At 32.6% G+C, this 18433-nt stretch overlaps 3 protein-coding genes and 1 pseudogene across 3 annotated transcripts; 2 read left to right on the top strand and 2 right to left on the bottom strand.

Moving 5' to 3' along the window:
• The first annotated feature begins 193 nt into the window (after window positions 1-193).
• Window positions 194-756, top strand: LOC142518866 (flowering-promoting factor 1-like protein 3). Its single transcript, XM_075621690.1, has one exon. The coding sequence runs from the start codon at window positions 260-262 to the stop codon at window positions 575-577; it is 318 nt and encodes a 105-aa protein (XP_075477805.1). The 5' UTR covers window positions 194-259; the 3' UTR covers window positions 578-756.
• Window positions 757-6618: 5862 nt separating this feature from the next.
• On the top strand, window positions 6619-11636 carry LOC142517664 (putative serine/threonine-protein kinase At1g54610). Its single transcript, XM_075620027.1, has 8 exons — window positions 6619-7628; window positions 8013-8297; window positions 8392-8709; window positions 8858-9085; window positions 9301-9401; window positions 9617-9731; window positions 10482-10949; window positions 11225-11636. Exons 1-8 carry the CDS (start codon window positions 7221-7223, stop codon window positions 11387-11389), a joined length of 2088 nt encoding a protein of 695 aa, XP_075476142.1. The 5' UTR covers window positions 6619-7220; the 3' UTR covers window positions 11390-11636.
• A 562-nt stretch (window positions 11637-12198) lies between these two features.
• LOC142518527 (uncharacterized) lies at window positions 12199-12636 on the bottom strand. Its single transcript, XM_075621320.1, has 2 exons — window positions 12498-12636; window positions 12199-12447 (listed from the first exon to the last, which is right to left on the bottom strand). Exons 1-2 carry the CDS (start codon window positions 12634-12636, stop codon window positions 12299-12301), a joined length of 288 nt encoding a protein of 95 aa, XP_075477435.1. The 3' UTR covers window positions 12199-12298.
• A 777-nt stretch (window positions 12637-13413) lies between these two features.
• On the bottom strand, window positions 13414-14858 carry LOC142517665 (protein ANTAGONIST OF LIKE HETEROCHROMATIN PROTEIN 1-like; annotated as a pseudogene).
• Window positions 14859-18433: the final 3575 nt, after the last annotated feature.

Raw genomic sequence — 18433 nt, 5'->3', positions numbered from 1 at the left:
TATTTTATGCAACTAATATGTAAACAAGATATAGATTTGAGATTTTATCTATTGTTTCAATATTAATAATAAAACTATAATCGAAATCAATTGATTTCAAATTAATCATACATAATTTATTTCACTGTCAATTATGTCATATAAACTTGGTATTGGTGCCATCCACCATGACAAAGTTGCTAGCAAGCTAGCATCTCCTATATAAACTCATGCAGCCCATATCGAAATCCCATCTCCAAAAGCCAAGAAAATATATCCAATGTCTGGTGTTTGGGTTTTCAAGAATGGTGTGGTCCGGCTAGTCGAAAACTTCGGAGACTGCCGGAAAACCCTAGTTCATATCCCTTCTGCAGAGGTCATTACATCTTACGGAGTCTTGGAAAGGAAACTGTTGTCACTCGGTTGGGAGAGGTACTATCACGGAGATCCGGAGTTGCTCCAGTTCCATAAAAGATCCACGATTCACCTCATCTCACTCCCAAAAGACTTCAACAAATTCAAATCTATGCACATGTACGATATTGTTGTCAAGAATCGCAACGAATTCGAAGTTAGGGACGTGTTACAATCGCAGTGAATCCGAAGTTAGATCAGAAGTGTAATAATACTGCGTATTATGTCTCTTGAGCAAGTGTCCCGATCGATTAAACCTTGTTTGAAGTTGACTGAAGATGAAGTTTTCTGCATATATAGAGGGGTAATGTGTTGTGTCATACACACGAATACGATGCTAAATTAATTGCCTAATATATAATATTATATTGATGTATCAATTGTAAATTATATATTAATGTATTTTAGCTAGCTAGCTAGATATTTTGGGACGGATAGTACATACGGCCGTGCGTAGCCAAGATATTTTGCTTCTTCTTTTTATTTTGGCTTTGCACTTTTTGAAATAATTACTAATACGTGATCGCACGAGGGTGGGATTTTAACCAACAACAAAAAATTGAAAAAAATGTGGGTTTAGAGATGGATTAATTAGTTGAGTCGAAAGTACAATAAAAGCCAATTTCGTTCATGAAATTAAGTCCGTCTCGAGATCATTAGATATATATTGCCATGTCCATTAACCATTTGGCCCAAAATGATCAGATATTGTCTTGCATTAAAGGTAAAAATCTTATCAAATATCTACCCTCTTGCATTACAGGTAAAATTCTCATCAAATCTCTAACAGGTGAAAATAGGAGTTGAAATTATTGAATGTTGAAAGTAAGAGTTGTAAATATTGAAAATTAGTGTGTGATGATATATGTAATGATATATTTATTTTTGGATTATTTCCAAAGAAATTTTATAAATAGGTATCTCAATTTGTGAAGAAAACACACAATTGAGTTGACAAGATTTTATAAAGTGTGTGGTTTAATATATTTTGTGAGTTTGAGATTTTTATTTTTTACCTTAAATTTTTAATTTTAACATGTTATCAGCAAGATACTCGAAGGTTTGGTTCTCCATATTTTTTCAAGCTCCAAAACACAAGAAAAAGATAACAATATACGAAAAAAAGGATATTTATTTGACTGTTTATTTATTTTTATTGTGTATATATTTAATATATAATATCATGTTATTATATAAAAGGAGTTTATGACACATCATTATAATGACGTGATGTGATTATATTATTGCACTGCTTATATATTTTTATTGTGTTGCTGTTTATTTATTGTATATATATTTGAATAATATCATGTTATTATATAAAAAAAGTCTATGCCACCTCATTATAATAATGTGATGTGATTATTTCACTGTTTATATATTTTTATTATGCTTTATATTAATTATACATACATACATACATACATATATATATATATAAAACACCATATTATCCTACATCTTAAGTCTCAAAGTTAATATCATATCATATACATGTTCCAATCTCGGCCCAGGTTTCACCGTTATTTATTGAACTGCTCATAATTAAGCCACCCATTGTCTTGTAAATTTTAAGCTCTGAATTTTCATTATTGTGCATAAGGGGAATGTTGCATGTATATATGGATTTGGATAATCCTGTCTCTTTGGCTAACTTCTGAATTTGAATTAGGTCTAAATTCCAATATTAACATAAATAAATAATAATAATACCTTGTATAAGATCTGTTTCTGGTAATGATGTTTGCATTTATTAGAGATATTTAATAATAAATTTAGAAGTTGATAAAACTAATAGTTAGGAATGTTAAAAAACGAAAATAAGGATGAAGTGCTCCATTTTTTCGGAGGCGCCTCGCTTGTTTGAGTCGTTGCAAGCTGGAAAGTGTAATGACTGTTTGAGTCGTAAAAGGCCTGGGCTGCGAGGCGTTCCTCCTGTAGTAGCGTGTTCAATTCGTTTTCCAAAAAAAAGTGTACGATTTCTATTTTCCAATTTCTTATATCTTACAAATTGATATTAATGAATGATGAACTCCGAAAAAATTGGGTGAGTAATTTACCGGGTCTAGTTATGTTTCTTCCATGTGAGTGCTGGGAACCGGGTTGTGTTCTGCGTACTTGTAAAGTAAAGAATGTTAGAGGTGCACCATAAGGTTTTCTTGTGTAGCCACTCCGATACTCAAGTCATTCGGGTACCCACACAAAAAAAAATGTTGTATATAGAATATATAGTGAATGCAGTAGAATGCAATATCTCATGTCTCAAATGAATGAACAAACCTAGATATTAATGGGGAGAAAATGATCTCACAAATGTTATATATAGAATATAGTGTGAATACAGTGGAATGCAATATCTCATGTCCCAAATGAGTGAACAAACCTAGATATTTATGGGGAGAAAATGATCTCGATTGTAGCGCCTGTACATTGTTCCTGATTAGATATCTACTCATGCCATGCCTTCTGACAGTAGGCATGGCGACCCATACTGTCCCTGGCTTATGGGCCCCGCTCCCATCTCATCATGGTCAGTCTAAGTAGGAAAGAATCGACCTGGATGGTTCCAGCTGGTGACCGATAAGGTGAGCCCGGGTCGGATGGCCTAGAAACGTGGATGGGTACAAACCATTCGATTATAGGTAGACATGATCTACAATCACTTAACTTAATCTTATCGAGTATCATGCGTTGCTTGGTCAGGGAAGACTCCAAAGTGCTGCAAATGCCTGAGATGCCAATGGCTTTCCTGTCTGACCAGACATTTTTTCCACTCTAAAAGTATCATTATGTCTTGTTTGACAAAGAATATGAGCTTGGGCTTGTATGAGTCTACCCCGAGCTTGTAAAACATATAACTCTTTTTTACTCGGTCTCTTCTTGGCTTCTCGGGACCAAATGTGGACTGATCCTACTTTGGTCGTCTTTTCTTGTCCGAGTCCGAGAATGACCCATACTCTTTCCAAGACATCAACAAATAAGGCTCTTACATTGTTTATACAAACTGCATGATCTAAAGATCAAAAAATACAAGTAAAACCATCTTAAAAAAAGAAAAAAAAATGGCAAGTAGAAGATAATATCATAATACACACACACACACACACACATATATATATATATTCACTATTATTGTTATTATTTTTATTTGTTAAAGTTGAATAATTGTCCTCTCTAAATGAAGTAAACGAAACGTGATACTTGAGCTGCTGTACAATTTCAAACATTTGAGATTCACCGTTATCATCAGCTATAACTTTTGGTAAAACGACAAACATTTGGTCCTACAATTGATATCAGAATCAAGGTCACGAGTTTGATTCTCAGTAATTGTAATAAGTGTAAATATTATTATGAGGAAGATTGTTAGGAGTGCAATAATTTTCCTTGTTGCGTATATCAATCGGAACATGACGATTGAGCCGTTATACAGTTTAAAAAAATTGAATTTTATTTTTACTATCAATTATAATTTTTGTCCTTGTTGAGTATATCAATCGGAACATGACGATTGAGCTGTTGTACATTTTTTAAAAAATTGAATTATATTTTTACTATTAATTATAATTTATAATAAAACGCAAAAGTTCGATCTTACATTATTATGTTAGGAAAGTTGTGAAAGTCAGCATCTACGCACTAAGTCAAGATAGATGCCCAAATAGTCTAATATGGCAACAATATTTTTGAAGACAATACCAGAATCAATGGATAATTTCACTCTAGAACCTTGCCAAGTCAAAGTTGATCCTAGTTTTCGTACGCTGTCCATTCACAAATTTAAATTGAAAATAAAAATAAAAATAAAAATAAAAATAAATCATGAATGATTGACTAAAAAAGAGAGAAATAATTGAATGATGACTTTCTATATTATACTGATAAAATTAAAATTTTAAATAAAAAACTACAAAGAAAATTTTATAAAAAAATATGTCCTCTCCGTTGTTCGACTTTCTGCCGAGAATTAATCATTATCCATTAGGTAGACTAATCATATATACTTATATATATAATATAATATAATATAATATAATTATTTTATTCAAATAAACAATATTTTTTCTCCTAAAATATAATTTTATTAAATCAATAAAAAAATAATATATATATATAATTATTGTATTCAAATAAACAATATTTTTTTCTCCTAAAATATAATTTTATTAAATCAAAAAATAGATAATTTAGGCTAACCCCTTTTTTAGGGTGAAGTTTGTTACAATCCTATATCTAATCTAAAAGGATGAAATTTCTTTCCAAACTTACGATATTTGTGTTGGATGTATCATAAGTCATTATCGAAGTTAACCTATTTTTTTTAAAAAAATCAATTTATTTACCTAATATGTAAGAATATTTATTATAATACCTTTACATTAAAGGCCATACAAACCGAGTAAATTAATGTGGTCGACTCTTAACCACCCTTTTTAGATTTATTTAAAGAATCAGTAATTTACCCATTTTCCATTTTTTTTAATCATGTTGTTCCTCAGTTCACTGTTTTAGGATATTAATTTACAATTTTTCCCCCCTAATTTTACTTATTTTACATCAAAACGCTGACGTTGTGACATCAATTTCTTTTTTTAAGTACATATTATTTTAAATTACAATTAAATAAAAAACAACTAAATCTATCTAAATAAATTAAAAAAATTACTCGAAATTAGTGGGAGTCGAACTTGAACAAGTCTCAAGATCCCAACATACAAATTTTCGTTTTTGTTCGTTAATATTTTTTTACTTCCACATTTTAACCTCTTTTTCATGTGATGCTGATGGCGCGTCAATATTTACGTATATATGCATTGTCATGTTAGAATTCTTATGATAAAAAAGATTGAATTTTTTTTCAAAAATTGAAATATATATAATTAAAACTAAAATTTATTATCAATGTAAAAGATCAAAACTTTCAATGTTCTTGATTTCAAACATGTCTGCTAGTGCATAGGATGTTAAGAATATGTTGATTAATAGATTAGTCCCAAGCGAATACTCGAATGTGTCGTCTTGATATTCGGAATGAATGGGGGACTCGAATTGATATTAAATTTTTATTCCATCTAAATTTTTTGGTAATTAATATATTTTAGAAATATTGATTAGAAGCTACTAAACATTAATAATCTATGTTTTATTATGTAAACTGTGAGGGAAAAAAATTTAAAAATTGTTGCTGTTCTTTATTATTGTTTCCAACTATATTACCATCAAATTATATTTATTGTAATTTAATAATATTAAAAATTCATTATCAACAAAAATATTAAATCATTCACCAACGCAGACATCCTACATGTGCCATAATGTGGCAAATTATACATGAGAATTACATTCTTTTTTTTTAAAAAAAAAATCCAAATTGGAAAAGGTTTCAATTAGAGAGAAAAAAAGAAGAAGCTAAATACATTATACACATACTAATCTCAAGTGGAAAAAATAAGGAAAAAATTATGATATATTATTTTTTCTCTCAATTACACGTAACACAACTAATAACAATTATATATAATAGTGCACCGAAGCACACGTTGCGTATTTATATAATATTTTTTATGATTCATTTGGTTTATATTTAAATATATAATATTTTTTATGATTCATTTGGTTTATATTTAAATGAGGATCAAAATATAATTATAAGAAATAACAAGGGATAACACTGTAATTTTGATATATAAATTAAAAATAAATAAAAAAATAAAAGAATAAAAAAATGATAAGAATTGAACCTATAACTTAATTACCAAGAAACAATGACTCTAACCGTTGAACTACGTATAACTTACATTAAAATTTAACATTTTATTACTATATATAATTATTAAAACAGACAATCACAACAAAGTTAGTTACTCTAAGTGCCTGAAAATTAATAAAATAGCATATATATCGTAAGATACTGCGTTAATAAAAAAATTTATCAATGCACACCGAAAGACATCGATTTTTGGTTACAAGTAGTAAAGAAAGTTAAATACATTATTATGCTAATATTTTTTTTAAAAAAAAATACGACACTCAAATTTTCTGATGTATAAATTTGATAATAAATAATTTAAAGTAGGAAATATATTGTATTATATACAATATTATTTTTTGGATGATCCAAAACAAAAAGGAAAAAGAAAAGAAAAGAAAAGTGTAAAAAAATAATAAAGAAAATTACCAATCTGTAGTTGGAAAAAGAGAGTCCCACGCCGTCTTCGAGTCTTTACCGGGAAACTGTTTTAGTTTTATAGAGAGAAGAAAGCTTGCCGGCATTCATCGTTTCTCACTAAAAAAGATAGGATTTGTATTTCTACAGCATCATTATTTTAGTTAATTTTTATTAAGCGTGTTGAATAGTCAATATCATAGCTCTTTAATTTTATTCAAGACCCAGTCTTTTTCATTGTTCCCTGAAGAATTTTGTGGTAGATAATCAATCCGAGCAGACTGTATCTGGGATTGTTTCATATTTGTTCAAGATTTGAATTTCGAGAATCTAGCAATTGATCTTCTTTGATCCGGTCCTAAAGTTTGGTTCTTTTTCGATATACTGTTGTGCGTGAAGCTATTGCGTAAATTTATATGGTTTGTGGTTTTCAGTTGTTGTAGAAGCTGAGTTTTTTTGTTTCAAACTCCAGGCGGTGTTGCATGAGAGTATCGAGTTATGTACTGAATTGGGTCTTGGTTTATGTGATTGGATTCGCCTTGTATGATGCTATTTTCTTCACGTGTTTGTGAAAAGTAGGAAGTTTTGAAGGATTGTACAGTGGATTCACTGTTATTTACGAGTTTGGAAGAGGGGTTTTGTTTGTTATCGGTGTAAAACTATGGGTTGTGTGTGTGGTAAAGCTTCTTCAGTAATCAAAGACGGCGAGGAGAGCCCAAAGCAGAGAGAATTGATTAGGAAAACATCAGAATTACGTGTGGCTCGAGCGATTTCCTCAAAAAGAGAAGAGAGCTTTCGTCTGAAGGAGAACTTGGAGAATCGTAGTGTAAGAATTGGATTGATTGATAAAAAAGTAAACGGATCGAGAAGGGTGAGAGATGATTACTATGACAAGAAAAGAGAGGCCCCTGAAGCTGTGAACAAATTTCCTCTAGTGGCAAATATTCCTAAAGCTGTAGAAGGAGAACAGGTTGCAGCTGGATGGCCATCTTGGCTCGTTGCGGGAGCAGGTGAAGCTCTTCGGGGATGGATTCCCCGGAAAGCAGACACTTTTGAAAAGCTTGATAAGGTAAATATTTTGGTCTTCTTGTTGAATTTATTATAAGAACTGTACTTTTTTATTTTGTAAATAAAGTATGATTTGAATACTTTTTCTAAATCAAACTAAAGCATGTAGCTACACAGAAATTCGAGCGTTTAAAGGTTTTACCAAGTAAATTGTTTTTGATGTATGCTGGTCTTGTTCTAGTTAATGGTTACCTGGGACTGTCGCAGAGAAGTATATCCAAAGACTGCATCCCAGAATGAAAATAGTGTGCATATTACAAAGTTTTCAACTTTTTTATGGCAAAAAATCTCTTCCACTCATATACAAGGGATCGGCCAGGGAATTTGTGTTGTATCTTTATGTGATTTATTTTGGTTCTTTTGTATTAACATTTTTTAATTGCAGATTGGCCAGGGAACTTACAGTAGCGTGTACAAGGGTCGTGATCTCCTGCAAAACAAAGTCGTTGCTCTTAAAAAAGTTCGTTTTGATAATATGGATCCAGAAAGTGTCAAGTTTATGGCAAGGGAGATTCTTATTTTGCGAAGCCTTGATCATCCAAATATAATTAAACTGGAAGGCTTGGTCACTTCAAGAACATCGTCCAGTTTATATCTTGTTTTCGAATACATGGAACACGATCTCACTGGACTCGCTTCACTTCCTGGAGTCAAGTTTACAGAGGCTCAGGTAATTTTCGATAAATTCTCTATCTTGTTTCTTTGCCTTAAATGCAACACTAATTGGAAAAATTGTGTTACTTTGGTTTCTGGTTTATTTTCAGGTGAAGTGCTACATGCAGCAGCTGTTGTCTGGATTAGAACATTGTCATAATCACGGTGTCCTGCATCGAGATATTAAGGGTTCAAATCTTTTAATTGATAATAATGGCATCTTGAAGATCGCAGATTTTGGCTTAGCATGTTGTTTTGATAGTCGTCAAAGTGTTCCATTAACAAGCCGTGTTGTGACTTTGTGGTATCGGCCACCAGAACTTTTACTTGGAGCAACTCAGTATGGAGTTGCTGTGGATTTATGGAGTACTGGCTGTATCCTTGGAGAATTATGCGTCGGCAAGCCCATCATGCCTGGTAGGACAGAGGTATTATTCGGAACAGGGCTTTTATCATGCGAACTCATAGTTGCAGGATACTTATATAGAGAATTTAGTAGATGTTTTTTCTTTTCCTACAAATACGGCTCATTCCTTTGGCAGTTCTTTTCATAAAACCGGTCTTTTAACATTTTAGGTTGAGCAATTACATAAGATATTCAAGCTTTGTGGTTCTCCCTCCGAGGATTACTGGAGGAACTCAAACTTACCTCATTCAACTGTGTTTAAGCCAGTTCAGCCATATAGACGGCGAATTGCTGAAACATTTAAGGATGTTCCCGCTGCTGCTGTGAGCCTCATGGAGACCTTACTCTCAATTGATCCTTCTGGTCGTTGTACTGCCGCTAATGCTCTCAAAAGTGAGGTTAGTTCTCTCCTTTTCTCCCTCTCTCTCTCCCTCTATATAAATATATGTGTATTATATATGTGTGTGTGGATATATTTGCCACTATCCTAGAATCATCTATGGGGGTTGAGGTACTAGTCGGCCGATTCCCCTTTGTCCAATTTAGGATAAGGTCTTTCATTATGGATATCGTATTGTGCTCTATGTTTTTATGTTTATTCTTTTTTTTACAGTTCTTCTCAACAAAGCCATTTGCTTGCTCTCCATCAAGTTTACCAAAGTACCCTCCAAGCAAAGAAATAGATGCAAAACTACGGGAAGAGGAGGCAAGAAGGTGTGTGCTGTGACCTTATTGCGTTTTCTATGTTGGCTACTTATTTGTAAAAAATGAGTGTCTTTAGTTTTGAACTTTTGATCTATTGCTAAATAAGCCTTCTAAAGATACATTTGCACTAAATGGGACTCTAATTAAGGGAGAAAGGGGTAAAAGGACATTGTTACTCAATTTTGCTGGCTTGTTAGCTTGTTTTTTGAACTTTAATTTTACAGGCAAGGACTCCATGGAGTTAAGGGACCAAGGGGTGCAAATGAATCCAAAAGAATGAAGGAATTGCGAGCTGCTCCAGTACCCGATGCTAATGCCGAGTTAGCAAGATCGATGCAGGTATTTGGTAGATCCAGTCGTAAACTCAATTTGGCAACTTTGTCTTCCTTAAACTATTCTATTTTTGGAAACCCAGAAATCATTCCACATATTTTAAACAAAATTTAAATTTACGTTTGAATCTAAAGCATTGTTTTGGATGCTAGCGCTGCTGCTTTAATTTTTCCATCCCGAATCAATCCTCATGCCGTGTTGTGAAGAATTCAAACTACTGCAGCTTTCTCCTGAACATATAATCACAACTAGTCCTCTTGGCACACAATACTAGCATACATATACTTATACATTAAATTTCATTGTCCCATTAAGTGTTAATTCGAGTTTTATTTTTTTAATCTTATTTTAATTTCATAAAATAATATTAATATGGAGAGGTATTTTTGGGGAAAAATCGGTAGTATTGGAGACCAAAAATACCTACTTTTAAGAGTAGGTCTCCAATGAGACGTCTTACGGATCTATATCTGTGAAGTGGGTCGATCCGGTCCATTTTTACAGTGAGAAGTAATATTTTAATGATGAAAGCTCAAGTCTTTTTCTAAAAGAGTTTTTTAGTCTTCGCTATTAGCTCTCTGTTATCCTGATATATGAAGCTTCAATAGTTTTTGGATAGCACATACTGGAAATCGATATTATGTTTATGCTTGTCTTCCGGTTCACTCTTCCCCAATCCCATTTTTTTCGTCATTTTTTCTGTGGCCTGATAAATCGGAATCTGGCATTTTTTTTATGCTTTATTTTTTTTCCCAGAGGAGGCAAGGCCATCCTAATTCAAAAAGCCGAAGCGAATTGTTCAACTCTCAGGAGGAAGAAGTTGCTTCGGGTTTTCCAATTGATCCCCTGCAACCTGTACAAGGCATAATGCAAACGAACAAAGATCAACCACAGAAACATCCAGAAAGATATTCTCATTCAGGGCCCCTTGCCCCAGGAGTGGGGTGGACGTACTCGGGAAGGAAAAACGACGATTTTTCCACTGGTTCTAATAGAAGTGATTTATCTGCACTATCAGGTTTGGTAGCATCCAGGGCTTTTTCAAAAGCCGAATCACCAGACAAGTTGGCTTCTTCACATGCAGAAGCTGCAAGTCAAGTAGGTAAACTTTCAGAATCATTTGGAGTTCCGGCGAGGAAGCAGGATCGAAAACATCCCATGCGTATCTTTTCTGGCACTAGACATATAGAAGAGGGCAGAGCTAGCACGAAAGAACCAGTTATGGTAAGTTTCAGCGCTCAACTTGCATATTAGCTTATTTTTGCCTTGTAATTTCGGCATCTTTCTACTTCTGCCTTAACTGATAACCTCATTCCCAGTAGCTTCATGTTTTTGTATAGTGTCTAGAGTTGGTTGGAGATCCAGGAATTCGGGAGAGGGTTAATTAATAGATTTAAGGGAGAAATATGCAATTTTTACAAAAATTGTGCATCCCCCCCTATTCCTGCGGGTGTTGCTCTGTTTGGCTTATAAAAGGCTTTCTTGTATTCTCTCCTCAGGATGGACATGGCAACAAAGAGAGAAAATATCATTTCTCAGGTCCAATACTTGTTCCTTCAAATAATATAGACCAGGTTCTCAAGGAGCATGATCGCAGGATCCAAGAAGTCGCGCGACGCTTGAGGCACGAGAAAGCAAAAGCTGGTAGATCCCGGCCTCAGTAGGCAAGCATTTGAAGTTTCATCCAGTTGATATCTGGAATATAACTAAATTCAAGATAGAGAGGATGGTTTCCTCCCATGTATATATTTTAGTGTAGAGTTCTTCCTACTGAAGATTAATGTTTCAAAATTTTCAGAATCATCATCAAATCTTTGCATGAAATGGAATAGCAACATAATTGCAATTTTGGTTTTGTATTTGTAGAAGATTTGTCATTTTAGTTCTACATGTGAGGAGTATTCAAATGTAGCCCTTTTGTCTATCCTATAATAAGCAAATTTGATCATATTCTCCGAAAATTCCTTACCTAATACGGGACATTTTACTGGTAATAAGAAAAAATTACATTTACAAACAACAAATTTCTTTTAATTATATAAAAAAAATTATGCATGTATAAATAATATATTGGAATATATATGGAAATTATACATTTGACTTGAAATTATCATGCAAGATTTTATTCACTTCTATTTTCAATTTTATTTCTTTATTTTAATCCATGCAACCTCATTTTTTTTTCTCCCAAATATTTTTTCTACGTTTTCCATATATAAATATCTCTGGATATAATCATCATTTATCATTCAAATTTGAGTAGGTCTCTTGTGAAACGGTCTCACGAATCTTTATCTGTGAGACGGATCAACTCTACCGATATTCACAATAAAAAGTAATACTCTTAGGTGCCTCGCTACTACTCACGAAAACCCCTTCCCTCTCCTACGTATATAATACAAAAATGCTCCATAGGTGCGCCTCGCTACTTATTTCTTGACAATTAAAATTTAAATGAATACATTTCGGTTAAAATAAATTTGAAGCGAAAATGAAATCAAATAATTTCCTAACGATTCGGTTTCTGTTCCACTTATATATAATGTGGCGAGGCCTAACCTTGTCATGCAGAATCAGCTGGATCGTCGAGTTCCCATGGATCCATGTCGACGAAGCAACTTAACGAGCCGATGGAACCTAGAGTAGCCATCTACTTCATTTGGTACAACCACATCCAGCTTTGGTCCCATTTCTTGAACTTCAAGAAGAGGTCGATCGCTTGTAACGGACGGTTGAGTTCACTTTCTTCGCGAAAGGGATTCCTTCTTTTGCTTGATGTTATCAAGTTTTGAGAAGTATCATCCAGAAGAAGAGAAAGAAGCTGGGAGCAAAGAATCTTAATTCCATTTCTCCTATTTTTCTCTGTGATTTTCCTCTCAATTCTTGGAGCAATCCTCCGGGATGAACGCATTCTCCATTTTTCTTGATAACATTAATATGTCATGAGCTGGGATCATGCTATTTATACTGTTGGGATGGATACGAGTGCGTCAACTGGGATAGATATTGAAACTTCAACAAACTGATCACGAGTGCGATTATGTCAATCTCATATTTCAAATTTATTTTAATTTTAGGTCATAAACAGTGGCAGATATATTCTCTTTTGAAAGGAAAACAGACCATAGAAAGCATTGCAGTGGGAATCTTAAAAATATCAGGTTGGTTTGTTCTGTTTGACCTTAGGGCATCTGCATCCGTCCACATTAATCTATGTTATTAACTTTTCATCTCCTCAAAAATTATGGGGTCCACGAGCCACGTATTCATTACATTAACATTTTCCCATTATTAACACACACTCACATTCATTTAATATCAACTTTCATTATTTATGGGTCTCACTGTCTACTTACTCATTTTTTTTTATTTTAATTAATTCAATATCTTTCTAATTTTGTTAAAATTTTACAACAAATATTATTAAAAATAAATAGTATTATTATTTTTAAAATAACTTAATTTCAATATTCATTAAAATATTATTAAAAAATGAAAAAAATGTTGGACTCTTTTATTTAAAATATTATTTAAAATATGAAAAATCAAATGTTTAATAGTTTTATTGATTATTTTACGAGTTTCATTTATGTAAATTTAAAAATTTATTACAAATTTGACTGAAAGCGTGCACATAGGAAACAACAGTTGAATATAATTAAAAACAACATATAAATCAAACATTTTGAAATTTGTAATAAACTGACTTCACTAATTGTTGTTGTACTCTGTCCAAATATGCTCAACTAAGTCGGCACAAAGTTGGTGATGTACTTGAGAGTCACGTAGTTCGGAATTTCTACGGAGATAATCATGAAATCCTCGGTTTGAGCCCTCGACAGGTTGTGCGGGTTCGTCACCTTCGTCGTTAGACCAATTTGTCACGTTACACCCCTCATCTTCAACAATCATGTTTTGCAAAATAATGCATGTTAACATAAGATATTTTAATTTTTTTCTGTACCAATAACGAGCTGGACCTCTAACAATCGCCCATCTAGATTGGAGCACTCCAAATGCCCGTTCAACATCTTTTTTTGCAGACTCTTGTCTTTCCTTAAACAACCTCCTTTTAGGATCCTCCGGACAAGGAAAAGCCTTCACGAAAGTAGCCCATTCCGGATATATTCCATCCGTTAGATAGTAACCCTTCGTATAATGAGTGTCATTAACTGTGAAATTGATCTCCGGGGCATTTCCTTGCAAGATATTGTTGAATATGGGAGATTCGTACAACACGTTAATATCATTACGTGAACCCGCGACCCCGAAGAATGCGTGCCATATCCACAGATCTTGAGATGCGACTGCTTCAAGTACGATTGTCGGCGACCCATGGCCTCTGGTAAACTGCCCTTTCCAAGCAACTGGACAATTTTTTCACTGCCAGTGCATACAATCAAGGCTACCCAACATTCCAGGGAATTTGTGCTTCTCTTCGTGCATTTGAAGAAGACGTTGAATATCATCAGCATTCGGCCTTCTCAGGTATCGATCACCAAAAAATTCAACCACATTTTGGCTGAATTTGAAAAGACACTTGATGGCAGTTGATTCACCCATACGTAGGTACTCATCAAGATGGTCGGCAGGGACTCCATAAGCCAATGGACGTATAGCAGCTGTGCATTTTTGTAGTGGCGACAATCATTTCCTTCTAGCAGCATCTTTCCTCAGTTGAAAATACATTGAATTAGCCTCAAGTGCATTCACAATGAGAAGGAATAACTCTCTTCGCATACGAAATCTTCTTCGAAATATATGATCTTCATACACTGGGCTCGCGGAAAAATAATCATTGACGAGCCGCAAGTGACCGGCTTCACGATTTCTTTGGATGAACCTTCTTCTTCGTCGAATCTCGTTACTACTTTCAGAAGATTCATGTATTTTTCTGCTTAGTTCAAGCATGCATAACATCATTTCTTCTCCCGGATCATAAATTTCGTCATTAACTTCAACTTGTACTTCGTCTTCGCTTGTTGGGCTAGAGCTGGAGCTGCTCGAAGAATGAGACATTGTATAAAAATAAGGATTAAAGAAATAAATATTGAACCTACAACTGGAAGTATGAGAATGGTAGAGAATATATATTGAGTGTGGTTGATGAGTAGAAATGTGTTGGATGAATGAATAAATGTGTAGAAATTGATTTGTATTTATAGTGAATTTTTATTAATATTTTATTTAACTAGCCATTATATTCTACATATAGCCGTTTGAAAAGAGCTGTTGGTCTATTATTTTGCCTCGCTTAGCGACGGTTTTAACGCAACCGTCGCACATAGCGAAAACCGTCGCAAGTAGCGACGTTTTTCAATTTGCGACGGTTTACGAAAAACCGTCGCTATTTGCGAAATAATGCCATTCATTCTGATGAATATCTTGGCTGCCATGCCCTTGTGCAAATTTGCAGTTAATGATCAACGCACGCCGTACTTTGGGACCATGATCCATTTGAGACCCATCAATACCCGACTCTCCCTTTATCATTCACGGTAATTTGATTGACATTAATTTATATGTTTTGGATGACAATGAGTCAGATTTAAACCAAGCTTTGTAATAAAGCCAACCCATTCAAGGCAGGTCTAGGCTCAGTCAAGCGGGTCCACACCTGATCATTGTCTAGAAGCGAGTCATAACTAATAATATATTTATATTTAAATTATACTAGAAAAATGCACATGCGTTGCACGTAAAAACCTAAACTGTTGAAAATATATGTACGAAAATTTGATAATATTTAAATGAATTAAAACATGGCTAATAACATTTATCAACTGAAACAAACTAAGCCATAAAAAATAAAAAATCATGACCATAGACGGTATATGAATAAGAGAAATTATCTTATCCACTCGAAACACTTTCCAATATGCTTCTTGGTTGATTTTGAGAACTCAACAACTCTTTGTCGTAGTTTGTTATAATATGCATATAACTATTTTGGTATGCTCAGCAAGTATCTGATCGTCTTTAACATATATTATGTTATTTACAATCCTTATCCGGGATCTGACATGCTCATAGTTTGCTTCTTTATCACGACATTTTTTCGGTTTTCTACATTGTTTTTATCTGATAATCTTATTTTTCCGACTATCTTTTTTGTTGTTAAATGATTTTTCAGCTTTTGACAATCATCAACTATAAATCCTAAGAAAAAATGCTTTTACTCGCGAAAAGTTTTCACTGTGACTAAAAGTATGTATAACTTATATATTATTCAACAACAAAATCAATGAATGGTGTTGCACCTTCTTCAAATATTGTGATATTTGTGATATCATTTTTATATATTTAGTATCAATATTATAAACATATAGCTATAAGGTTAATAAATTTTTAACAACTATTTCTCAATCATTGTGAGAAAAATACTTGAAATCTCTTCAAATGGCTATATTTTAAAATTGTGTCCTCATTTAATTTGACGCAATTCAAGAAAGTCATATTGATCGTCATTTTTTGAAAGCTTTGAAATAATGATTGTGTGCATCATGTCATAAGGATGATATAGTTTCAATCTCATTTGTTGCGTTTAGAACATAATATTGTATTATTCATTGAAACAAAACAAATTTTCTTCTATCGAGTTTATATTTTGTTTTATAATATTTTATATCTTGTGGAACGATATACAAAATTAATTATTGTATTTTAAAAATCTTGAGAAGAGATACGAATAATGTAATTAAGATATGCATATGAGATATCATTCAAATATATGTCAAAGTATTTGTCTTATTCAATATCACATCTAATAATATAACCATTTAGATTTCATGAGCATTTTATGATAGTCAAAATTAATTTGATGAAATATTGTAGAATTTTATTTGAATTTCAATAGTTGGCTAAGTGAATTTATTTGACGAGGAGTTTTCTATGCTACCATCATATATGTTATGAATTAGCTGGTTAGACACTTTGACTAAAAAAAGAGACAAAAACAATCTCGTAGTCACATCGAAATATATCGAGATAATATTGGAGGAAATAAAGTGAAACTGGCTTAATGTCTCAATAAAATGCACAAAATTGATATATTATATTGTGTCAACAAAGCTTTAGAATTGTTCTCATACCATTATAAATAGAATGAGAGTTATGCACAATTTGTTTTTTATGTATTTCTTTTTCTGAATGAAGAATTTTTTCTTTTTGAAAACTATTTTATTGAGAAATATTGACATTTTATATGACATCCATATGTCACACAACCATGAAGTAACAACACAATCAATATATAACACTTAACGTACACATACAATTCTTCAATTTCTTCTTCATTGTGCTTCGTTTAAATTTAAATCTGAATCATTCTTGATCTTAATATTTCGCTTTAAATATGATTTAATATATATGTATATGTTTCATGTTACTTAGTTGGACTTAATTTCAAATATCTATAAAAAAATGTGCTTGAATTATATCATACAGAAATTAGGACATAGTATATAGGACCGCGCTTGCCGCTTTACCAAAATCTATAGATAGTAGTAATGGTGCAACTCAAATCTTTTAAACCGCACAGCAGCTCAAGCACCACGGTTCGGCCGCTCTACCAAGCAGGGACAATTATTGCACCCGACAATATCCCTCCCAATAATTGCAGTCCTTGCAATCAATGGGAATCGAACTCGTGACCTTGACTCTGATACCAATTGTAGGGCCGAGCGCTTGCCGCTTTACCAAAGCTATAGCTAGTAGTAATGGTGCAACTCAAATCTTTTAAACCGCACAGCAGCTCAAGCACCACGGTTCGACGGCTCTACCAAGCAGGGACAATTATTGCACCCAACATAGTAATACACAACATTATTTTTTTATTTAACATGTCTTTTTTTTTCATCTACTATGTTTGTCTTAACTTTTTTGTTCAAAATTTGACGCATTTCGTAGACTATATGTATGAAAAACCAAGAAATTATATAATTTACAGAAACCATTTATTATTCTCTTCGTAGAACAGAAGACCAAAAATACGTGGCTTTGATTGGTATACTTTCATACTTATTTTTATATAAACAACAAGACACATAATATAATATCAGAAAAATCAATTACCGCCAACAATACTAACCAAAACGAATAAAAAAATCATAACACAAACAACCTCGATAAAAAAAATGATAACTCAAAGTTTAAAAATAATTTATTTAGTACAATAACAAAGAAATTGAAGTATATACGAGCAATAAAAAGCATAAATCACTCTCAAATTAAATATTAACTCATATTATTCACAATTTGTATAAATTTTTCAATATTTTTTTCAAATAAAGAGAAGACACCTTATTAATGTCATCGTTTTATAGATATTCATTCCACTTCTTTAAAAAAACACAAATGAAAAATGGTGCCTTGAAATCATAATAAAACCATTTAGAAAAGCAGCCGTAAAAATATAATTCAAAGTCACACAATTTTTCTTAAACCATAGAAAAATATTATACTATTGACAAAATATATATAGCAACAACAAAGCATGCGTTAACTTGTGATATAATTAAAATTTAGAATCATGCATAATCATTGAATTAGAACAAAATCGCATGCCAAAAATCTACTGGATATTATATATTTTAATAATTTATCCATATTTGTCGTTCATCAGAGGACTCTTAGACCTACTAAATTTTGTAGTTCACCTATTATTTTCATAATAAATAATATTACAAAAATAATATAAGCAAGAAAAT

This window comes from Primulina tabacum, chromosome 11, assembly GCF_025594145.1.
Source record: "Primulina tabacum isolate GXHZ01 chromosome 11, ASM2559414v2, whole genome shotgun sequence".
NCBI classification, from domain to species: Eukaryota; Viridiplantae; Streptophyta; class Magnoliopsida; order Lamiales; family Gesneriaceae; genus Primulina; species Primulina tabacum.
This window is presented reverse-complemented; position numbering and strand designations above follow the sequence as displayed.

Excerpts from the sequence above, each read along its gene's own strand:
- LOC142518866 (XM_075621690.1), top strand. The coding sequence starts at position 260 with ATGTCTGGTGTTTGGGTTTTCAAGAATGGTGTGGTCCGGCTAGTCGAA.
- LOC142517664 (XM_075620027.1), top strand. The coding sequence starts at position 7,221 with ATGGGTTGTGTGTGTGGTAAAGCTTCTTCAGTAATCAAAGACGGCGAG. Across the intron at positions 9,402-9,616 it reads CGGGAAGAGGAGGCAAGAAG|GCAAGGACTCCATGGAGTTA; the intron begins GTGTGTGCTGTG and ends TTAATTTTACAG. Across the intron at positions 9,732-10,481 it reads AGTTAGCAAGATCGATGCAG|AGGAGGCAAGGCCATCCTAA; the intron begins GTATTTGGTAGA and ends TTTTTTTCCCAG.
- LOC142518527 (XM_075621320.1), bottom strand. The coding sequence starts at position 12,636 with ATGCGTTCATCCCGGAGGATTGCTCCAAGAATTGAGAGGAAAATCACA. Across the intron at positions 12,448-12,497 it reads TCAAAACTTGATAACATCAA|CAAGCGATCGACCTCTTCTT; the intron begins GCAAAAGAAGGA and ends AACCGTCCGTTA.